The sequence below is a fragment of the Myotis daubentonii genome, chromosome 3, assembly GCF_963259705.1.
Source record: "Myotis daubentonii chromosome 3, mMyoDau2.1, whole genome shotgun sequence".
In the NCBI taxonomy this organism is placed as follows: Eukaryota; Metazoa; Chordata; class Mammalia; order Chiroptera; family Vespertilionidae; genus Myotis; species Myotis daubentonii.
Genome location: NC_081842.1, coordinates 207,037,190 through 207,062,119, shown reverse-complemented (window position 1 = coordinate 207,062,119; position 24,930 = coordinate 207,037,190). Strand labels below are relative to the sequence as shown.

General features: G+C 43.3%; 1 protein-coding gene across 6 annotated transcripts in view; it reads right to left on the bottom strand.

Annotated features, from left to right (window-relative positions):
- USP48 (ubiquitin specific peptidase 48) overlaps positions 1–19,617 on the bottom strand; it is a 67,338-nt gene extending 47,721 nt beyond the window's left edge. For 3 of the 6 annotated variants that reach the window (XM_059690933.1, XM_059690935.1, XM_059690938.1), the window contains exons 1-6: positions 19,289–19,616; positions 7,571–7,691; positions 7,142–7,298; positions 3,070–3,197; positions 2,614–2,738; positions 2,018–2,126 (exon numbers count right to left, since the gene is read on the bottom strand). In XM_059690933.1, coding sequence (XP_059546916.1) covers positions 2,018–2,126; positions 2,614–2,738; positions 3,070–3,197; positions 7,142–7,298; positions 7,571–7,691; positions 19,289–19,422 — 774 coding nt within the window. In that variant the 5' untranslated portion in view covers positions 19,423–19,616. Of the gene's footprint in view, positions 1–2,017; positions 2,127–2,613; positions 2,739–3,069; positions 3,198–7,141; positions 7,299–7,570; positions 7,692–19,288 lie in introns of those variants that run through there. The other 3 variants (XM_059690936.1, XM_059690937.1, XM_059690939.1) reach the window with 2 other exon arrangements.
- Between the last annotated feature and the right edge of the window lie 5,313 nt (positions 19,618–24,930).

The window sequence follows — 24,930 nt, the reverse complement described above, 5'->3', positions numbered from 1 at the left end:
TGATTCCTCTTCCAAACATTCTCCTCCCACAATCCTTCACATCTGGGTTATGGCAACCACATTCTTCCAGTGCTCAGGCCAACCTTAGTAATCCTCGACACCTCTTACTCTCCGTATCCAAGCTGCAAATTTCATCCACTCTACTTTGAAAACATATCTAAAACCCAAACACATCATCTCTTCAACTAAGCCTTGGTCTAAGCCACCATCACATCTGTCTGCCCTGGCCCCACATCAGCCTCCTCTTCTCAAGACATCACCCAGTTATCCTGTTAAAAACAGGTTACATCCCTCCTGCACTCACAGCTCTTCAATGGCGCCTGACCTCACTCGAATAAAAGTCAAACTTCTGACAAAGGTCTACCAGACCCTATCTGAAACGGTCCTTGGTTATCTCTACAACTTCATCTCCTGTCATTCTCCCTTTTGTTTCACTTCAGTCACAAAATAGCCCAAATATGCTCCTCCTGGTTCTTGCATGGCTCACACCATCACCTTCTATCACCTTATTTCTAATTGTAACCAACCGCACCCTCATCCCTACCAAATTCTCCACCCTTCTTGCCTGCTTTAGTTTTCTCCATAGCACTTGTTATAGTTGACATTCTTTGTATTTTACTTATATTTATTTTACTGCCTCTCCCTGATCCCAACACCATCTATACTAATAAAAGAGAAAAATGGTAATTGGCGTACGAAGATACCCTTTTCATTGGCTAATCAGGGCTATATGCAAATTAACTGCCAACTATGATTGGCAGTTAACTGCCAACAAGATGGCGGTTAATTTGCATATGTAGGCACAATGCAGGGAGGCAAAAGGGAAAGCAGGAAGAAGCCCCCTGCCACTGACAGTGATCAGAAACCCAGGGGGGAGCTAAGAGCTGGAGGGCAGGGCAAAGGCGGCCCTGGGGCCGCCTTTGCCCTGCCCCCCAGCCATGATCATCGGAGAATCAGGTGCCTTTTCCGCCCTGGCCAGTGATAGCAGGAAGTAGGGGTGGAGCCAGCGATGGGAGCTGGGCACGGTCGAAGCTGGCAGTCCCAGGAGCTAGGGGTCCCTTGCCTGGGCCTAAAGCGAAGCCCACGATCGCGGGGCCGCTGCAGCTGTGGGTCCCCGCTGCCTGGGCCGGACGCCTCAGCCAGAGGCTTCCTGCAGGGGCAGGGGCGGAGCCCGCGCATCAGGCCTGGGCAAGGAGCCGATCCTGCGATTGGAGGGTGATGGGGGTCAACGCCTGAGGGCTCCCAGTATGTGAGAGGGGGCAGGCTGGGCTGAGGGACACTCCCCCCCGCCCCCCCCCCCCCCAACACCCAGTGCACAAATTTCGTGCACCGGGCCCCTAGTTACATTATAAGCTGCTTAAAGGCAAAAATGTTTTGTCTGTTTAGCTCACTATGGTGATCCCCAACAGCTGAAACAGTGTCCGAACAGCGACCACTGAACACTAGCTAAATGGATTCAAGGAATGAGTATCTCTAGCATCTAATGGTTGTGCTAAGAGAGTAGGAAAAGTACAAAAATAGTAAGTTCATCTATTATGCTATGTGTCTGTTCCTTCTTGATAGCAAAGGTTTCCTCCTAGCAGCTTTTCCCCCAGAACAAAAGGGAACCACTTCCATTTCAGTACATAAATCTAAATATACAGAAAGTAGAAATATCAAGTGGCAGACCTGAAGAATGACCAGTGATATAAAAATTATTTACATTAAACATTCTAGCTCTCATTAAATGAAAATGTAAATTAAACAAAGTAACAGCTTAGATTTCCTTAAACACTCTACTACCCCGATCACACAGTAAGTTTTTATACACATAACCTGAGATAGTCAAAAATTATTTTAAGATGCAGCCTGCTTCAATACTTTATAATTTACTAAGGTTCTTCTAGATCATTACATAACCAGAGACACTTCATATATAGAAAATGTTGAAATGACTTTATCCATTAAATCAAAAACCATTCAAAATAGTATTTAACTGTTAATGAGCAAAAACAATACATAAAACAAAATTGAATACCTTCAAAAATTCCGAGATACAATCTGTTAACTGTTTATGGCCTTGGATATTTAACTCCAGTTCATAAAACTTTGATAAAAGCTTAGACTCTCTGCCACACTGATTGCAACTGTAATAAAAGAGTGATAAAATTAAGATCAGGGTGGGAAAAACAAAGTTCTATTGTTTTACATCCTAGAAACATAGAAGCGTTTATTCCCTTAGTTCTCTTTCACAGAAATTATTTACACTATATATATTTAGTAAACACAGACAGTGATTGGTGAGGCCATGTGTTTCAGGATTAGGAAAGTTTGTAAGAGTTATTCTACATTTACGCTTAGTATTCTAGCTGACTTTAATCTTACTCTTTCAGCTCACATCACAGCCATTAAATAAGTGGCAAGTGCTCAACCAGACACAGTTCCCAACACCTGGATGGGTTCAACTGTAACTATCAAGACAGTTGTTTACATGTTCCCATGGCAATGTATTGCTATAAATATTTCAGGTCCCATGATAATCCACTAAAGCTATAACTTGGAACTGAACTAAAAATTAGATAACATACAAACGACTGTCTTAGAGTAAAACATGAAAAGCTGAAACACACTTACACAGTTACGTAGGCATATTCCCCACAGAACTGCTGTTGGACAATGTTCCGCACATCTGGATTCTTTTGTTTAGACAAAGTATCTTCCAAAAGAGACATAAAGAGCTTTGAAAATTCTTGGGCATCCTACAACACAAGTTTGGGTTAATAAAAAGAAAAATCAAATCTTGCTTTTCAACTTCTGATACAAGTAGAAATAAGTTAAATATTCCCAAAACCATCTGTACTTTGAACTTGACATTTATGAACAAGGACTAGAGCTGTACTGAATCATCTTGTGCCCAAAATAGGAATTTTCAGAAATTGGATCAAGAAAAATGTATAATAAACTGAACAGTAAATAAATGCTTTAATTCAAGATAGAAAAAATAATTTATAAAAGCATTTCCTTCTATAAACATTCTAAGGAATGCTTGGGTACCTTTTTATATTGAAAAAATAAACACAAGGTTCTTACCTGCTGTTGCCCTGTGTCCAAGCCCAAGGCTTTTACAAATCCCGATGGATCGATGTATCGCCTATTACTGTTTTGCAACAAGGCAAACAAGTACTGGAGATGCTCACAAATTGTTTGAGGCTCATAATCTATTTTTAAAAAATGTTTATGTTTAAAAAACTGCTACACTTTAAAATATACTTCATCTTCACATGAGATATAATTAAACACCCTTACATTCAAACTATATAGTATTTTATTATTGTTTTAAAACTTCTAAAGAAACAAATTCATAACCACATGTCTTTTGGAAGTAATGAGGTGGCCATAGCTGTCTATATACAAATGAAAGCAAGAGGCCATATGTACATTTCAACAATCACAGTCATGACTAGTTTCTACAAATCACACTGAAAACATCCATTCCAGTAATAAAAACCATATTCACCGTTCATATAAAATGGCCAAACACTTTAATGAAATTTCATTAATGTGGTCTTGCCACACACAGAGCAAGTGACAGGAATCTCAAGGCTAGAGTTTCAAACTTGAATGAAAAATCCTAGAATTTTTGAATAGCGAATTTTAATGAGTTGGGGGAAGGTAGGCAAATCAGAAGCATGAATCTCAAGGGCCTTAAAAGACTTGAGTGTTACCTTCTGTTCCAGTTATTAATTTATTGCCTCTCACCTCTAAATCCACCCGTCTTTGCCTGCTCTATGATAACAGATGAGCTCCGCAAATATTTCTCCTTTGCCAGGTAGGGCAAGGTTAAATCTTGTCAGTAGGGGGCACTGGAGAGTTCAGTTATGCCTCTCACCACACTCCTGGGGGGTGCAGCTTCTCAGACTCCAGGTCCCTGCAGCCTACAAGTGGCCAGGAGCGTCCCTCAGGACCTCCTCTGGTAGCTAGCTGCACAGTAGAATGCGTCTGTTGAGACACTTCCTTTTTTTTTTTTTTTTAAATATGTTTTATTGATTTTTTACAGAGAGGAAGGTAGAGAGATAGAGAGTTAGAAACATCGATGAGAGAGAAACATCGATCAGCTGCCTCCTGCACATCTCCTACTGGGGATATGCCGGCAACCCAGGTACATGCCCTTGACCGGAATCGAACCTGGGACCTTTCAATCCGCAGGCCGACGCTCTATCCACTGAGCCAAACCGGTTTCGGCGAGACACTTCCTCTTAAACGAGCACCCAGTGAATGACCTTCAGGCACCTCTCAGGTGATTTCACAGAGGCTTTTGGGCCCAGCACCTTCCTGTAGGCCAGTGGTTCTCAACCTTCCTAATGCCGCGACCCTTTAATACAGTTCCTCATGTTGTGGGGACCCCCAATTTCATGGTTACAAATTGAACATAATTAAAGCATAGTGATTAATCACAAAAACAATATGTCATTATATATGTGTTTTCCGATGGTCTTAGGCGACCCCTGTGAAAGGGTCGTTCGACCCCCAAAGTGGTCTGGACCCACAGGTTGAGAACCGCTGCTGTAGGCAGTTTCCAACGTTAGGGCATCTAGTGAGCCTTGGCAATGCTCTCTCCAAAGAGGTCTGGATCTCCGCCCCAGGCTTACTGGCTGCTCCCTACGTCCGCTACTCCTGTATTGTTTCAAGTCCTGTTTAATTCTTACTAAACAATTCCCCATTACTTGAATTTCCTGTTAATAATCCCCTTTGCTTTCTCTGTTCAAGTTATTGTGCAGTTTGTCTTCTGATTAAACTGACAGTTTATCTCTTTACTGCCAATTGTGACTTCCAGGAAATCAGTATTTCATTTGCAAAATAAAGATAAAAATCTTACTTCCTGGGGTGCAAGGCCTTCGCAGCCTGTTAAAAGCTGTCAAGTAAGTCTTATCTACTCCAACTCTTTTATTTGACAGGCTAGATACTCCATAAGATCTTCAACAACTCCTACTCCCTGGTTTTCCTATCTGTAAAATAAGGGACTGGTTGAGCTGGGCATCAAACTCAGACCACACCATTCCCAACAAAAGCCCTTTCCACTACACAGCACCGTGACCATTAAGATAACAGCAGAGCCCTAGTCGGTTTGGCTCAGTGGATAGAGCAGTCAGCCTGTGGACTGAAGGGCCCTGAGTTCGATTCCAGTCAAGGGCACATGCCCGGGTTGCGGGCTCAATCCCCAGTAGGGGGCGTGCAGGAGGCAGCCCATCAATGATTCTCTCTCACCATTGATGTTTCTCTCTCTCTCCCTTTCCCTTCCTCTTTGAAATCAATAAAAATATATTTAAAAAAAGAAATAGCAGAAATGTACATGCTTATGAAGAACTTCGGTGAAATATTAGAATTTGTGTGTTTAGAAAATGTATTTAAATTTCTTGAAGATACCCAAAGAATTCTGGCAACGGTACAACAGTTTATAAAATAAAAATTTAGTTTTCATTTGTTATTAAACTATCTTCTCATTGGTAAATTTATACTTCAGCAAAACAATGCTAAAATTTTTTAAATGATCCGTTTTATGATTCAACCTTTACATACACTATTACCTTAAATATTTAACACACTATTGGTCCAGATTTAAATATTCAGAACTATAGAAAGAAAGCACGCGGGAACAAACTTAATTTTTAAACATTGTTGTGAAGCAAAGATTACCATTGACAAGGACCAAGACCCTCAAGTATCACCACTGTCTGAAGGGCTGAAAGAGGTGGGGCTTACACATCCTATCTTTTCTCACTCCTAGTGAAAGGGATTAGCATTGTGCCCTGGCTGGTTTGGTCCAGTGGGCAGAGTGTTGTTCTGGGGACAGAAGGGTTCTGGGTTCAATTCCTGTCAAGGGCACATGCCTGGGTTGCCGGCTCGGTCCCCAGTAGGGGGCGTGCAGAAAGCAGCTGATCAATGATTCTCATCATTGATGTTTCAATCTCCCTTTCCCTCTTTCTTCCTCTCTGAAATCAATTAAAAAAATAAAACAAAAAGATTAGCATTGTGCTCAAATCAGATATAAAAGACAGCACGAGGTTTACAGATGAACTACTGACTAGGACCTAAGGCACAACTGTCTTGCCCTGGGCCGAGTATCTACCTCATTAGAGTTGTCAGTAGCCTCTTAGAATTACTTGCTTAGTTGGCGTTATACTGAACTATTTATTAATTAAAATACATCAAGGTAACAAACTAGGCAAAAGAGTAACTTTGTCTGCTTTACTGACTGATGTTGATCAGTCACTAGAAATTAATGGACTACAATCACAGCCTACCCAGGCCAAGTAGCTCAGTTAGTTAGAGCAGTGGTTTTCAACCTTGGCTGCACATTAGAATCACCTGGGAATCTTTAAAATCCTGATTTCTGGGCCTCATCCTCCAGAAATTGTTTCTTTGTTACTAATGTGGCCCCACCCCATAACAAAGAAACATAATTTCCAGAGGATGAGGCCCAGAAATCAGGATTTTGAAAAGATTCCCAGGTGATTCTAATGTGCAGCCAAGGTTGAGAACCACTGAGTTAGAGCATCATCCGGATGCATCCAGGTTGTGAGTTAGATCCTGGGTCAGGGCACATGCAAGAATCAATCAATGAATGCATAAATACACGGAATAACAAATCAATGTTTCTCTCTCTCTCTCTCTCTCTAAAAATCAATAAAAAATTTAAATGTTAAAAAAATTTGAAAGTATCATCAAATATATTTCCTTCCCTTGAATTTTAGCCATTTATTTATTTATTTATTGGTTTCAGAGAGAGGAAGAGAGAGGGAGAGAGATAGAAGCAATGATGAGAGGGGATCACTGATTGGCTGCTTCTTGCACGTCCGCTACTGGGAATCTGGGGATGGAGCCCACGACCCAGGCAACTGCCCTGACCTGGAATGGAACTGTGACCTCCTGGTTCATAGATCGATGCTCAACCACCAAGCTACACAGGCTGGGCGAGTATTAGCCATTTTTTACATAAATGATATAGAGAAAAAAGGAAGATGATTTTGAACCTTGACAATGTTTATAAAGAACTACAACCATGCCTGGCATGGAACACTCAAAAGCAAGTTCCCTCTATTTGGCTGGTTGGGATGTGATCTACTGGCAACACTCAGAAGTGAACCCATCCCATCCCACTGACCTTTCTCTTCCTGGATACCATCTCCCCTCATGTAGTCGCTACAGGTACTTGGACATAAGTACAGCGCCTGCCGAAGCTCCAAGTTGAGAAACCAGACTTGAAGAAATGTGTTGACGTAACAAGTAGCTCCAAGGTTAGTGAGGCCCACGAATGAGTTCTACAAAAACAGAAAATTTACAACAAAAAAAAGTTACAGGACGCGTTATTTTTTTCAATTTCAGGTTACAATTTTGTTAAAACCGTCGCAGCCAACATGGTAGAACCGCCTTCAGCCTCTCAGCCAAGCGTGGGGCATCATTCTGATGAATAAATTACAAACTCTCAACGGCTTCCTTTTCACAAGTTATCAGAAATCAGTAATGGTTTCTGACCATAGGCACAAAACAAACACAGGACACCATATGAAATCACTTAAAAATGATGGCTCACCTTTTTTCTCCTCTCACAATTGGGATCATCAATGTTATGAAAACTATTTTCATCTATTTCTCCTAACCAAATATGCTCACCAATCCCAACCAAGCAATTTGGATTTCCTTTGCAGTTCCGTCTATGAAGAAAAAAAAAAAGTTTAATTTTAAAATACTATAGCTCCAGGATAAGAAACACTCAAATTAAAACTATAATGATATACCATTTAAAAAAAAAATCTATTATCTATAAGATTAGCATAACTGAGAAAGTATTCCACCACACTCAACACTCAGTTTGTGAGTCTGTGGAAAACAGAACTAATTCACGACTAAAGGGAATATACAAACTGGTAGGACTCTTACAGAGAAGAATTTTGTAGTCTCTTAACAAATCTACATTTACAGCTAACCATTTCCTCTCTAAGAATTCACCCTGAAGATACAACTCCTTCGGTGCAAAAACACAGGCACGAGGTTTTTCCTTACAGCACTGTTTATAACTGCAAACTGCTGGAAACAAACCAAATGGCCAAACAGGGGATGTGGTACACACACATAAAAGAGTACTATGCAGCCAAAACCGGTTTGGCTCAGTGGATAGAGCGTTGGCCTGAGGACTGAAGGGTCCCAGGTTCGATTCCGGTCAAGGGCATGTACCTGGGTTGTGGGAACATCCCCAGTGGGAGATGTGCAGGAGGCAGCTGATCGATGTTTCTTTCTCAACGATGTTTCTAACTCTCTCTCTCCCTTCCTCTCTGTAAAAAATCAATAAAATATATATTAAAAAAAAAAAAGAGTACTATGCAACCGACAAACAAAAAAAAGCAGGAAGAACTCTATGAACTAAGGTGGAGTAATTCCTAGGATATATTAATAAGTGAAAAAAGCAAAGTGCAAAAGAGTAGCTACAGTATGCTAGTGTGTGTGTGTGTGTGTGTGTGTGTGTGTGTGTAAGCAATAAGAAACACAAGGACAGCCCTGCTAGCGTGGCTCAGTGTTTGAGCGCTGACCTATGAATCAGGAGGTCACTATGCAATTCTTAGTCAGGGTACATGCCCAAGTTGTGGGCTTGATCCCATGTAGGAGGCAGCCAATCAATGTGCAGGAGGCAGCTGATCAATGATTCTCTCATCACTGATGTTTCTATCTCTCCCTCTCCCTTTCCCTTTGAAATCAATAAAAATACATTAAAAAGAAAAGAAAAAAGACAAAGCAGAGACTAATGAAATTGGTTACCTATTAGGATAAGGGTAAAAAAAAGGAGAGGTGTGACACTTTTCTGAATATACTGTTTCATACACAGTTGAATTCTGGGGCCATGTGAGTCTCTCTCTCTCTCTCTCTCTCTCTCTCACACAGACACACACACACACACACACACACAATCAATAAGGATGGGGGGAACCCTAAATTCAACACAAACATATTTCTTTTTTTTTTTAAATATATTTTATTGATTTTTTACAGAGAGGAAGGGAGAGAGATAGAGAGTTAGAAACATCGATGAGAGAGAAACATCGATCAGCTGCCTCCTACACATCTCCTACTGGGGATGTGCCCGCAACCCAGGTACATGCCCTTGACCCGAATCAAACCTGGGACCTTTCAGTCCGCAGGCCGACGCTCTATCCACTGAGCCAAACCGGTCTCGGCAATATTTCAACTAAGTAACATCCACATTGAAGGATGGGAGGACTAACCCTAGCAACCTGAACAGTGGTCAGCCATCTCATTTAGTAGTGTCCTTAGGCTAAAGTAAAGACAAAAGGAATAAATTACAAACTCTCAATGGCTTCCTTTTCACAGAGACAGGGATTAACAACTCTGAAACCATTTTCTATATATTCTACAACTCAACAAAAAGTAAACATTCTGGAGACAAAGGGAACCAAAGTTTGGAGAGGAAAGCTAGGGTGGTGGAAGGCTAAACTCATGGGTCTTAATGTATGGAGGCAGAAGAAGGTTGCCAGGTAAAATACAGGGCAGTACTTATTTGAGCATACCTAGCAACCAGATCTTGATGCCTAAATATTCCCCACTCGACGAATCCAGGGCTCCTTGGAGAAATGGCTGTTGTTAAGGCTGGGCATGGAAAACACAAGATAAACACGGAATATCTTGCCATGCCCAAAAAGTAAAGATGCAGTCAAAGAATGATGGGGGCATGTAAAAATGAGTTTCAAAGGGGCTGTAGTGGCCAGATCTGGAACAATTTGATCCAACAAAATAAGTAACAATAGGATTATGACTACTGAAGAAAGCAGGTATCGATAATGAGATGGATGGGAAATCTCTAGAGAAGAAAGCCCACTTACAAAGTAAAAGGAAGGGTGGAATTAGGAAATCGCCATTTGGTATCCATCAGATTAATTACAGAATCAGGCAGCAATCATCAAGGATGCTAGTATAGGCAAGTTTGAGAAGGAACAGACAGTAGCTCAGCACAAACTGTTTAATAATTACAAAAGGAAAAATAGTAGCTTTAAGAGGAGAAACCTGGCAGATACCACTTTAACCAAGTGATCAAAGTTAAGGTAACCAGTATGTGGGGGGGGGGAGGGGGGGCAGCCACAAGCTGGCAAGCGCAGCAGTGGCGGCAGCGCATGTCCAACTGCGGCTTAGGCGGCTCCCTGTCGGTCAGACATCCCCCAGAGGGCTCCCGGGCTGCCAGAGCGATGTCTGACTGGGGATATCCCCTGGGGAGAGGGCCTAAGCTGGCAGGTGGACATCCCCCGAGGGGTCCCGGACTGTGAGAGGACGCAGGCTGGGGCGGGGATCTGGAGTGATTACTCAGATCCCGCCCCCCCACACACACACAAATTCCGTGCACCGGGCCGAGAGAGAGAGAGAGAGAGAGAGAGAGAGAGAGAGAGAGAAAGAGAATCTACACTAATAAAAGAGAAACATGCAAATTGGTGTCACTCTGCTACGCCCACTAGCCAATCAGGATGAATATGCAATTAACCCAACAAAACTGGCAGTTAATTTGCACATGCAGGCGCAGAGCGAAAACTGAAGACTAAAGACTAAAGATGACGGAAGAGGCTTGGCTTCTCCCCTGCGGCCGGAGTGAAGGCCTGGGTCCCGGGTGCCGGAGGAAAACCAGTGCCGGCAGCCAGGGGAAGGAAGGCCTATTGCACGAATCTCTTCGTGCAACGGGCCTCTAGTGTATATATAAAAGAGCAACACCAACCAAACCCAAGTTGAGGAACTTTACACAGTAAGTGTCACGTACTTTTCTAAAATGTAGTGTCACAAAATACTAAGAAAGACTGAGTAATCACTCCAGATCAAAGGACACCAATGAGGCACTGCAACATGAGCTTGGATTTTCTTCTGTTATGAAGGATGTCATTAGGTCAACATGTGTGAACATCTCAGGTTATCCACTAAAGCTTTACTGGTAGCAGTGAAAAACGGGAAGTATTATAAATGGCCATCAACAGAAAACTGATAAAAATAATATAACCAAATGGAAACTACTGTAGGCAGGGAATAAAGGCAAAACTTTTTAATGTAATGGTATGTAACAATTATCATTAGTTGAAAAAAGGCACAAAACAGTGTTTAAAATGGATGCGAGCCCAGCCAGTGTGGTTCAGTGGTTGACATGATCCCCAGCAGGGGGCAGGAGGCAGCCCTCTCTGAAATCAATAAAAATATACTTTTTTAAAAAAGAAAAATGGGTGTGATAGGCCTGTTTGTTTAGGTAAAGGTAAACACACTATAAAAAGGACACCACCATCTCTGAACAGTTCACCATGTCCTTGCCTGCTGCAAATTAGGAGTAAAAGGCTATGTATGCTTCCCCAGAAATAACTGTTTAAGGGTCCACTTAAATATACTGTCTTCCTGGCTTTAAAAAATAAAAATGAAAACAAGTTTGGTCAATATAAGAGCAGTTTTTTGTCAGGTTTACATGTCAAAGCCGGGTGGAAAACAACTTACTGAAGAAATAAAAGTAGGGCTGATTCGCTGAGGGAGGTTAAGACTTCCCTTGGACTAATTTGAACTTCTGTTAATCAAATATGCCATTAAGAAAGTTAAACGCGACCAGCCGGAGTGGCTCTGGTTGAACGTCAACCTATAAACCAGGAGGTCACGGTTCGATTCCGGGTTAGGGCACATGCCTGGGTTGCAGGCTCAATCTCGGGTATAGAGCGTGCAGGAGGCAGACGATCAATAATTCTCATCATTGATGTTTCTATCTCTCTTTCCCTCTCCTTTCCTCTCTGAAATCAATTCTTTTTAAATTTTGTTTTAAAAAAAAGTTAAAAAGCAAGACTAGAAGATATCTGTAATACAATATATTCAACAAACACTTGTACCAAACTAAACTCCTACAAATCAATAAGATAGCCCTAGCAGGTGTGGCTCAGTTAGTTGAGCCATCATCCCGTGCACCAAAAGGTCACCAGTTCAATTCCCGGTCAGGGCACATCCTGGGGTTTTGGGTTCTATCCCAGTTGGATGGGTATAGGAGGCAAGTGATCAATGTTTGTCTCTCACATCATGTCTCTCTCTCTCTCTCTCTCCCCCCCTCCCCCAAAACTCAATTAAAAACCACTTTTTAAAAATCAGTAAGATAATCAAAATGACAAAAATGGGTAAGAGATTTAAATAAGCACCTCACTAGAGGATACACAAATAGTTGAATATGAAAAAGGTCAATTTCATTGACCGTCAGAAAAATGCATGTTAAAACCACAAAAGGATACCATGACACATACATCATTAATGGCTAAAATGAAAATGATTATACCAACTACTGGTGAGGATTTGTAGCAAATGAACTTGCACATACTGTTCATGAGAATAGATTGTGGTACAATAACTTTGAAAAACAGTATGATATTACCTGCTAAAGCTACATAAACACTTATGTTCCAGCAATTCCTCTCTTATCAAAAATGTATATACAGCAGGCAAAGATATATATAAGAATTTTCACTGCAGCTTTATTCATAATAGCCAAATACTGAAAAGACTCTAAATGGACCACCCCCAGAAGAAAGTATATAGTAACAAAGGAATACTGTACCGCTCTAACAATGAACATACTTCTGCTACCCACAACGAGGATGAATCTCACAATGCTGAGCACAAGCCACACACAGAAGGCGCTACAATGTATACAATGTATACTTAATTGTATACAAAGTTCAAAATTGGCAAAATCTGTTCTATCCAAAATAAGGGTACTGGTTGCTTGTGGGGAGGTGTAGCTCAGTGGTTGGGTCAACCTATGAATCAGGAAGTCATGGCTGATTCCGGGTAAGGGCACATGCCCAGTAAGGGGTGTACAGGAGGCAGCCGATTAATGATTCTTTCATCATTGATGCTTCTCTCTCTCTCTCTCTCTCTCCTCCCTTCTTCTTTGAAAATCAATAAAAATATTAAAAGAGAATCAACCAATGAATGTATAAATAACAATAAATCTATGTCTCTCACTTTCAAAATCAATAAATGAAAATAAATTTCTTTACAAAAAAAGTTTAAGAATGAGGTCTAGTAGTCTTCAAGGCATTTTTAAAATGGCATGACAAGCCCTAACCGGTTTTGCTCAGTGGATAGAGCGTCCGCCTGCGGACTCAAGGATCCCCAGGTTCCAGTTCGGTCAAAGGGCATGTACCTTGGTTGCGGACATATCCCCAGTAGGGGGTGTGCAGGAGGCAGCTGATGGATGTTTCCGTCTCATCGATGTTCCTAACTCTCTATCCCTCTCCCTTCCTCTCTGTAAAAAACCAATAAAATATATTTTTTAAAAAAAAAACCTGAATAAAAGAACTAATCAAAATAAGGCTTATTTTAAAAAAATAAAATAAAATAATAAAATAAAATGGCATGACAGGACTTTATAGATTGCATCCCATTTCTGTAAAGTTTTAATTTTATAAGTCATGTACTACTATTCCTCTAATGAGAACTAGATAAGTCCAGACTTTGAAAATTCATATCAAAATATATATAAAACTAAAAAGTACACAAAAATAAAAATAAATTCATATCAAAATTTTAACTGACACCAAAAAGAGCAAATTAACATGACACCTAACAGATCAAAAAGTGTGATTAACATATCGTGTTGGTGATGGTAGGCGGAAACAAGACATTCTTACACATTGACAGAGGAATGGAAGGTAGAACCTTCATTCTGAAGGGCAATTTAATAAGGTGGATCACAATGAAAAAATGCACAATGCTTACCCACCGATTTTACCACAAAGAATTTACTTGACTATTATGCTCACTGTTAGGAAACAGGTCTAGTTTCAAGAATGAAGACACAATATTTGCAGAATTCTGTGGGTACAAAATTTAGTATAGATTGCTTTCCTCCTGTGATTGTAGTTTCAGAAACATCAATAATGGTCCTGATTCATCTGGTCTTTGAATGTGGTTTAACACCTCTGCAGCTCTGGCACCTCATAACAAAGTGTATAAAGTATTAAAAAACAAAACAAAACTGATGAAACCTTTAATATAATTTTTTAATCTCTTCTTGCTAAGAATCAAGAAATGCTTAATCAAAAGGAAAAAGTGAACCTGGCCAGTGTAGCTCAGTTGGTTGGGAGTTATCCTGTGCACTGAAAAGTTGTGGGTTTGATTCTGGGTAAGGGCACATGCCTGGGGTTTTGGGCTTAATCCTGGGTAGGGTGCATGGAGGAGGCAGCCAATGGATGTTCTGCTCTCATATCAATGTTTCTCTCCCCCTCTTAAAATCATCTTGGCTTGTGTGCCTGTTTCCAAGTGGTTAGAGCGTCGGCCCACACAACTAAGAGTCTCAACTAAGATCTCAGGTACATCGATGTTTTTCTTTCTATCTCTCTCTCTCTCTTTCTTCCTCCCTCCCTCCCTCCCTCTCTCTCTGAAAAGCAATGGGAAAAATATCCTCAGGTGAGGATTAACAAACAAAATTAATAACAATTAAAAATCTATATATATAAAAGGCTAATATGCAAAGTGTCCCCTCAGGAGTTCGACCTGGAATTCGATTGCTCGCTATGATGTGTGCTGACCATGGGGGGGGGGGGGGGGGGGCACAGAATGAAGGAAGGCCCCGATCGGCCCTGATCGCCAGCCAGGCCTAGAGAACCTACCTGTGTACAACTTTTGTGCACCAGGCCTCTAGTATTTCAATAAAGCCTGAGCTGGTTTCACCCAGTGGCTAGAGCATCGGCCTGTGGACTGAAAAGTCCCAGGTTCAATTCCGGTCAAGGGCACATGCCCAGGTTGTGGGCTCAATCCCCAGTGTGGGGTGTGCTATTTTTTAAAAATATTTTAATAAAAAAGTTATTAGAAAAACTGGACTGCATCAAAATTAAAGCTTTTATACTGCAAATGATTACCATCAAGAAAATGAAAAACACACAGAATGGAAGAAAATATTTGCAGATAAGGGACATGTATCCAATCTATAACAAGTGTAATAAGCTAATCAGACCAGACAGCCAGACAGCCAGACAGCCAGACGACCTTCCGGATGAAGCCAGGGTTGTGAGGGCCAAGGCCATGGCTGTGAGGGCCAAGGCCGTGGCTGCAAGGGCCAAGCCCTTTGCACGAATTTCGTGCATCAGGCCTCTAGTCCTATATAATAAAAGCTTAATATGCTAAGTGTCCGGTCGCCAGTTCAACCAATCAAAGCATAATATGCTAATGACCCCTGACCGGTTTGGCTCAGTGGATAGTGTCAGCCTGTGGACTCAAGGGCCCCAGGTTCGATTCCAGTCAAGGGCATGTACCTTGGTTGCGGGCACATACCCAGTAGGGAGTGTGCAGGAGGCAGCTGATCGATGTTTCTCGCTCATCGATGTTTCTGACTCTCTCTATCCCTCTCCCTTCCTCTCTGTAAAAAAAAAAAAAAAATCAATTAAATATATTTTTTTTAAATAAAAGAATGAAAAAATATGCTAATGATATGCTAAGGCTACTCAACCACTTGCTATGACGTGGACTGACCACCAGGGGGCAGACGCTCTGACCTATAGGTTAGCTTACTACTGTGGTCTGGCCAATTGGGACTGAGTGGGATGGGCTGGACACACCCTGGAGCCCTCCCGTGGCCCCTCCCCAGCTGGCCAGCCTCCCACATCCCTCCTGGGCCCTGATGGTGCACTGGTGGGGTCCCTCAGCCTGGTCTGTGCCTTCTCACAATACGGGACTCCTTGGGGGATGTCAGAGAGCTGGTTTCAATCCCACAGGCTAGGCCGAGAGACCCCACTGGTGCACAAATTTGTGCACCGGGCTTCTAAAATATAGATAGATAAATATACAGATAGATAGATATAACTCTTGAGGAGGGGTGGGGAGGTTCAGGGTGGAGGTCAATGGGGAGAAAAAGGGGGGCATTTGTAATACTTTCAACAATAAAGATAATTTTTTTAAAAAAGAACTCTCTTACAACTCATAATAAAAGACAAATAATCCAATTTTAAAATGGGCAAAGCACTTTAATAGACATTTCTCCAAAGATATGTGAATTAGCCAAAAAGCACCGATACTCAACATTATTAGTCATCAAAGAAATGCAAATCAAAATCATTTCACGTTCACTAGATGGCTATAGAAAAAGTGACAAACCAAAAAAAGAAAAGACAAATATCTGCTGTAAAGATGGAGAAATTGGAATCCTCATACTTTGTATATAAAGTAGTGTAGCCACTTTGAAAAATAATTTGCCCATAATGTCCACGCAGAAACCTACTATACACAAATGTGCATAGCAGCATTATTCATAGTAGCTAGAAAGTAGAATGACCCAGATGTCCATCAATTGATGAATAAATATATATAAAATGTAGTAGGGGCATACATAAAATGGGGTATTATTCAGCAAAAAAAAGGAGAAGAAATCAAGCCCTGGCAGGTGTGTTCAGTGGTTAGAGCGCCGGCCCGCCCACCAAAGGGTCTTAGGTTTGATTCTGGTCAAGGGCGCGTACCTGTGTTGCAGGGTCAACCCCCTGGGTCAGGGCACCAGCAGGAGGCAACCAATCGATGTGTCTCTCTCACACTGATGTTTTTCCTCTCTCCCTCCCTTCTACTCTCTCTTAAGATTAATAGAATAAAAATATCCTTGAGTGAGGATTTAAAAAAAAAAAAATGAAAATAGCCAAGGAGCACATGAAAAGATGCTCAATACATTAGTCATTAGGAAAATCAAAACCACAATGAAATGCCATTTAAAAAAGAAAACATAGAAAGTAACAATTGTTGGCAAGGTTAATGAGAAATTGGAACCCTTTTACATTGTTGGTGGGAATGTAAAAGAGCAGAGCAGCTATGGAAAACAGTGTAGCAGTTCCTCAACAAATTAAACATAATTACCACATGATCCAGCAATCCCACTCCTAGCTATATCTCCAAAAGAACTGAAAACAGGTAGTCTAACAAAAACCTGTGCACAAATGTTCACAGCAACACTACTCGCAATAGCCAGAGTGGAAATTACCAAAATGTCAATCAGGTTAACCATGTGAGGTGATGAATGTTAATTATCTTGATCTTAGTAACTCATACCAAAGTATACAAACACACACAGTCAGCACCATTACACACTTTAAATGTAATACAATTATTTGTCAATTATTCCTCAATAAAGTTTGGGGAGGGCAATTTTTTTTTAAATCCTCACCTGAGGATATTTTTTTCATTGCTTTTACAGAGTAAAAGGGAGGGGGACACAGATTAGTTACATATGCCCCACCCAGGGGCAGGGAGGCAAGTGCCCTCTAATCACTGAGCCCTCCAGCCGAGGGAGGGAGGGAGGGAGTTTTTTAAGTCCATCAGGTGATGAATAGATAAATGAAACGTGGCCTTTCCAAACAATGGGATATTACTCAGCCATAGAAAGGAATAAGTACTGATATGTGCTACCACATGGATGACTCTTGAAAACATTATAAAAAGTGAAAGTCAGACACCCCCCCTAAAAAGGCCACACATTTTATAAGTCCATTTTATAAAATATCCAGAATAGAGAAATCCAGAGACAATAGTGGTTGCTAGGGGGTAAAGGGAGGGAAATGGGAAGTGAAGTTAATGGATATGAAGTTTCTTTTTAGGGTGATGGAAAACAAGTACTAGAACAAGACAATGGTGATGTCTGTACAACACTGTAAAGGTTGTACAAACTGAACAGGGTACTTGAAAATGATAAATTCTGCTTTTTACACAATTTCTTAGAAATACTGATACATGCTTCAACATGGATGATCCTTGAACATATTATACTAAATTAAAGAAGCCAGTCACAAAAGTCCAAATATTGTATGATTCCATTTACATGAAATGTCCAAAGTAGTAAGTGTAGCGGCAGAAAACAGATCAGTGATTGCCTGGAGCTTGGGAATCAGGGAATACAGGGGAGGGCTGAGTGCCAGCCAATCTAACGGGCTTCTTTTAGGGGCGCCTAAATGTTTTAAAATCAGATTGCGGTGATGGCTGAATAACCCTGTGTATATACAAACAAGAAACACTGGACTCTGCATTTCGAAGTGAATCTTCTATGTGAATTATATCTCAATGTTGTTTTAAAAAAGGGCAAAAACTGCTTGGATGTAAAGTTTGCAACCGCAGCTTAAAACTCATCTTCTCGATGACACCCACGTTATACTGATCTCAGCCAATTCCTACCCCTTGACTTCCGTTAAAAGCAGAACTACGTGAAAGCGCTTACATTTTTTGGCTACGCTGGAGCCTAATTACGTTGGGAGGACGGCTGAGCTTAATAAATTCCATTACACACGCACTTCTGGTCACCCCAGCACTTACTGTTGGCGTCAGATTTGCCCTCCCGCGAGCCCGACGCCCAGAGCTGGGAATGACTCCTTTGCCTTAGGAAGTTCCCTCACTTCTCAACGGGACTGCAAGCTCCAAGGCTGGAGACCTTGACTCCCATTCCTTCCGGATCCCGCCACAGAATGCAGAAACCAGAAAAAAGCCTTGACTAAGCGCCTGCTGAAAGGCGGCTACTGAGCATGCCCGGCGTGGCCAAGTCAATTCAACAACATTCCGGAACAAAAACTATAGTTCCCGCGTTAAAAGGTGGAAAAACAGAGGAGACGGGCGCAAAGCCTACGGACTCGATCTAAAAAGAAAGGCAAGGTTCAAAGGCTCAGCAGAAGTGAAGGACAAAACTTACACAACTCAAACATCGTACTTGGTCGAGAGATGTAGTCTGGAAGACCCCCCAAAAAGGGGGGGGGGCTAAAAAAATACTAGATTAGCGAGAGGAGGGAGGTCAACAGGAGGATGAAGGGCACCGATGACGTAGGGTAACCACACGTTTCTCCAAAGCAACCCTACCCAAAAGTAATACCAAGATGATCGATTCTACAGCGTCAACACGAACGCAGGATGCACTGCAACGAGGGAGGCTCACTTCGAAGTAGTTCCCTTTTGCAAACAAAAAGCCGAGCCGTGGCCAAGCTATCCAACCAAGGCTGGCTAAGCTCTCGGCTCCTGCCTTTAACCAGCTCCCCCGCCATCTTCTAGCTATGGACCCAGAACCCTTCCTACAGGGCTCTCGGCAGCATCACCGCCGTGCAGAGCCCGGGAAGGCTGCGCTTCCCAGGGCGCCCAGACGGCGGAAGGGAGGAAGCCTCCACCTTGCTCCTCTCCGCTCCTGCTGGATGCACGCGATGGGCCGCCGTCTTCCTTCCCCCAACCCGACCCCCAGCCCTATTTTCCAAGGTCCGACGCGATGGGGGGCGCGAGCCCGGTGCACGGGCCTCACCTGCACACGCCGCGGATGCAAGGCTCCAGCCAGATGCGGTAGGCGGTCTCGATGTGCTCCTGCGACACCTCCTCGGGCCGCACCGTCTCCGCCCAGCGCCAGGCGGCCTTCTCCAGCTGCAGCCGCGGGGCCATGGCCTTGGCCGGAGGAGCGCCTCCGGAGTCGGGCTGCCGCTGCCGCCTCCGCAGCCGCCCCACTGAGCTCCGCCACCTGCCAGCGATGAAGACCAGACGCTCCCTCAGCCAGCTGGCCAGTCAATCACCTGCGCGCGCCACGGCCGCCGCGCCCGCCCGCGCCCGCCCGCACGACCGGCCGCAAAGCACCGCCGCCGACACCCGACACCATCCCCCCGCCCCTCACTCCCGCGGACGTTGAAAAGTACTCCCCACCGGGATGGGCGCATGCGCGTTCCCAGCAGCCTTTGCGCCTCCCGCGCCTCTGAGCAGACGGGCGGAGGAGAGGCAAGTGGTTGTCAGGGAAAGTTCTGCCGCGTCCTCTTCAGCGCTGCTGGGGAAGCAGCGTCCCAGCCCCTATGCAGGGAAGCGCCCTGCGTACCACTACGTTAACAAGTCGGCGCCGCGAGGGCAAAAGGCTGCCTATTCTTGCCGTCTGGTCCTTCCCCTTTAACCGCGAAGGAATCACGCGAGAGGCTACTCAACGCACACCATAGGTCCGCTGAACTGTGGGATGGGGTCTGAAACCGGGTCACCAAAGAAACCAGGCTCTGCTCTCTAAGATTTAACTTGAACCTGGACCGGTTCCGACTCCTTTTCCGAGCCCTCCTGACGTCACGGGACGTTCTGGGCCTTTTCCTGAACTAGAACCGGACTACGGATCCCGGCGTGCATTGCGCCCTGCCACTCATTGTATTCGAGGCATACTGGGATTTGTAGTCTTGGAGGGAGGGCTTGATGTGCCCGGGATATTGCAGAGGCGCACGCGGGGGCGGGGTTTTCCTGGCCGGGAGGGTCACCTTTACAGCACCTGACCCTCTTCACTACTGTTGTCTGGATAAGATAACGTCCTGCTTCTTTCTTGAAGCGCTTCTCTAGCTCCAGGGTTTAAAAACAGTTCATTTTTTTAAACTTCTGCCCCAGGATATAAAGAGCCTTATCAGAATGTTTTGCAAACTAAAGGGCAGTGCTAGTGTGAGGATTTTGAGAACATTACATTTGAATGAGAGCTCTGTGGGGTCTAAGCACTAATTTCTGATTTTGACTGGATTACATTCAGACATTCCCTGAAGGCGTGATGAAAATAAGACCTGTCCCCTGCCACTGGAGGTGGGTAAGGTGAGAGGGGTAGAAATACAAGGTCCTCTTCCCAGCCTCGGAAGGTTTGGAGTACTTGGGACAGTGGTTCTCAACCTTCCTAATGCCGCGACCCTTTAATACAGTTCCTCATGTTGTGGTGACCCTCAACCATAAAATTATTTCGTTGCTACTTCGTAACTGTAATGTTGCTACTGTTATGAATCGTAATATAAATATCTGCTGCCGAAACCGGTTTGGCTCAGTGGATAGAGCGTCGGCCTGCGGACTCAAGGGTCCCAGGTTCGATTCCGGTCAAGGGCATGTATGTGGGTTGCGAGCACATCCCCAGTGGGGGGTGTGCAGGAGGCAGCTGGTCGATGTTTCTCTCTCATCGATGTTTCTAGCTCTCTATCTCTCTCCCTTCCTCTCTGTAAAAAATCAATAAAATATATTTTTAAAAAAATAAAATAAATAAATAAATAAATAAATAAATATCTGCTATGCAGGATGGTCTCAGGCGACCCCTAGGAAAGGGTCATTCGACCCCCAAAGGGGTGGCGACCCACAGGTTGAGAACCGCTGACTTGGGAGAAGTGTTCCCAGAAGAGGTAACTCTTAAACTCATCCTTAAAAGATGAGTAGAATTTAGCCAGGTCGAAGAAAAGCTCCTTTTCAGATGAAGGGAACAGCAAGGAGCAAAGGCACAGAAGAGAGAAATTTCCTGGTGTGAGGCCACAAATCCTGAGACTTGGAGAGTTGAGAACTAAGGCTTGAGAGGCAGGCCAAGACTGTCTTTATCTGAAGGACTCAGATTTAAAGCTGGTGAATGATATAAGGAAGATATACATTTTTGTGTAGCTTCCTCCCGCTGGATCAACGTTATGAAGTAATACAGGCTCTATGTAATGGGCAGTGTCATAGGTATAGAGTAAGAAGAAAATTTTGAAAGATATTTAGGACATATAATTGATACAATTTGATGATGTTGGTCTAATCAATGTCTGTTAACTGTCTGTTATTTGACCTTAAAGTCTGGGTCATGACCCTTTCCTTGGTGCTTAGAGATTCCTGTCATCTATTGCCTCACTTAGCACATGACAAAACAATATTAATTCCTTGTACTATCAGTGTTATATGCCAGTTTTTAACCTGGGTAACTAAATGAATAGTTTCTACCGTTAAAAAGAAATAACAGAGTGGTTCAGTGGTTGAGCGATGACCTATAAACCAGGAGGTCACGGTTCAATTCCTAGTCACAGAGCACATACCCAGGTTTCAGGCTCAGTCCCTAGGGGGGGGGGGGGCGGGGGGGAAGGCAGCCTATCAATGATTCTGTCTCTCCCTCTCCCTTCCTCTCTGAAATCAATAAAAATGTATTTTTTTTAAGAAAAAGAAACAACACATCCAAGATGGAGTCACTTTGGTCAGCCCCACCAACACTTAACACAGGCACACCTTGTTTTATTACACTTTCCTTTTTTGTTGCTATCCTCACCCGAGGATATTTTTTAATTGATTTTTTTGGAGAGTAGAAGGGAGAGGGAGAGGCTGAAAGAAGCACATCGATTGGTTGCCTCCTGCACGATCCCCCATCCAGGGCCCCAGGCTGCCAGTGAGGAGCCTGCAACCAAGGTATGTGCCCTTGATCAGAATCAAACCCAGGACCCTTTGGTCCGCAGGCCGATGCTCTATTGACTCAGTCAATAGAGCCAAACCGGCTAGGCCCGCAGCCGTGGGCAAACTATAGCCCGCAGGCCGGATCCGCCCGTTTGAAATGAATAAAACTATTGAAAAAAAAGACCGTACCCTTTTATGTAATGATGTTTACTTTGAATTTATATTAGTTCACACAAACACTCCATCCATGCTTTTGTTCCGGCCCTCCGGTCCAGTTTAAGAACCCATTGTGGCCCTCGAGTCAAAAAGTTTGCCCACCCCTGCCCTAGATGGTTTGGCTCAGTGGATAGAGCATCAGCCTGCAGACTAAAGGGTCCGGGGTTCAGTTCTGGTCAAGAACACATGCCCGGGTTGTGGGCTCGATCCCCAGTGTGAGGTGTACAGGAGGCAGTCAATCAGTGATTCTCATCATTGATGTTTCTATCTCTCCCTCTCCCTTCTCTGAAATCAATAAAAATATATATTTTTTAAATACAGTCATTTCCAAACATTTAAAAAAAATGACAGAAGGTGCAGGTTTAGAAGGTAGAGGATGATTTCAATTTTTAATATATTGAATTTAACCCAATCTATCAAATGTTTACATTTCTATATGAAATCAGTATTTTTACTATGTTAATGAAATACTCTACCTTCTCTTTTTCACACCGCCCTTTGGAAATCTGGTGTGTGTTTTACACTTACAGGTCATCTCAATTCAGACGCCCCACATTCAAGTGCTCAATAGCCACATGGTGAGTAGCTACAGTAGAGGACAGTACAGGTCTGTACTCTGTTGACTTCCTCATCTATTCACTGTTCCACCTACTCCAATCTGGCCTGTGACCTTAGCACTCCTCTCTAGCTGCTTTTTTCAAGGAGGTTCCCATGATTTCCCTCCGACCAGAGCCAGTGGCCTCTCTGTCCTCAGCTCTGCAGTCACCAGCACAGATGACCTCTCTCGCTATCTAGACATGCCCTTCCCCGTTTCTGAGCAGCGTCCCTCCTGGTTTTCCACTTCCCTCAGTGGCTGCTCCGCAATCTTCTTGGCCACCCCCTCCTCTTCTATTGGTTTTCTCATCTACAGGATGGTGTAAAGGAAAAACTCATTCCTATGTGTCTCCTGTATTCTCAATACTCCACTCTTACACTTCTGTGAGTTTTCCACTCATCAAGCAATTCTGTGATACCACGTGGGTGTCCTACAATTTAACTCAATTCAGACACTACCTACCTGGAGTCGGCATCAGATCACGCAGGTTAGGGATTCAGGCTAATAAGACTGCGCGCGCACACACCCTTCAGATATCAGTTGCAAGTCCAGGTCCTCACTTGTGCTTTTGACCAACTGCTTGTAATTTGGAGGTTCCCACAACCCCTCCCCACACACTTGGGTTAAATTAACTTGCTAGAGTGGCTCACAGAACTCGGAAACATTTTAACTACTGATTATCAATTTATTATAAAAGGATCAAACTCAGGAGCAGCCGGCTGGAGGAGATGCATTGGGCAAGGCATGCGAGAAGGGACACAGTTTCCACACCCTCTTTGGGTGCATCACCCACCCAGCACCTCCACAGCTTACCAACCAGGAAGCTCTTGGAACCCTGTCCTTTGGGTTTGGGGGTTTCATTACACAGGCTTAATTGATTCAATCATTGGCCATTGGTGATTGTACTCAGTTTCTAGCCCCTTTCTCTCCCCTCCCTGAAGGTTCCAGTCCTCTAACTATGGTTGGTTCTTCTAGCAACCAGCTCCCACATTCTCAGGTTACCTAAGGGGCTTTCCTGAAGTCAACCCATTAACATAAACTGTGATTGAAAGGGGCTTGTTATGAGCCCGGCCAGTGTGGCTCAGTGGGTGAGGTTTGACCTGTGAACCAGGAGGTCACAGCTCAATTCCCGGCCGGGGCACATGCCCAGGTTGCATGTTCCGTTCCCAGTAAGGGGCGTGCAGGAGGCGGCTGATCAATGATTCTCATTACTGATGCTTCTCTCCCTCTCTCTGAAATTCAAAATATATTTATGAAAGGGGTTTGCTATGAATAGCAAAAGACACCTTTTGGCTAGTGCTATTTTGGGGCTGAGCCCATCAGATTTACCGATGATCTAATACATTTATAATTCTTTACAAATTCTCTAATCGCTTCAGAAATTCCAAGGGTTTTAGGAGTTTTGTGGTAGGAATGGAGAAAGACCAAATATATATTTCTTATAAATCACAATGTCACAGCTCTATCCACTAAGCCAAACTGGCTAGGGCCACACACTTATTCTTATTTACTGGATAATTGCTCTCTGCCAGACACTGGGCAAGCTCTGTTAACCGTGATTGCTTTGTTCTGAGTAAAGAAAGCACATTCTAACCTGCCTGGGAGTTAGTTGTACGCCCTGGGACCTGGGAGTTGACTTGCCCCTGGGAGTCAACCTTGGAATGTGGTCCATTCTCATTCAAGAACTGCCTATTATCCTAGAAAGATTAACAGCCCTATTACCCGAATAATAGAGTCTAGTCCCAGCCCAAATTGCCTATAATCTGTAATCATTATACCCATTTTTATTCCTTTTGCCTACTTCCCCAGGCCTGTAATACCCATTCTTTTATTTATTTATTTTTTTAAATGCTGTCCATACATCTTTATTTTATTTATTGATTAATTTTAGAGAGAGAGAGAGCTAATGCTTTATTTCACTTATGTATGCATTCATTGGTTGCTTCTTGTATGTGCCCTGA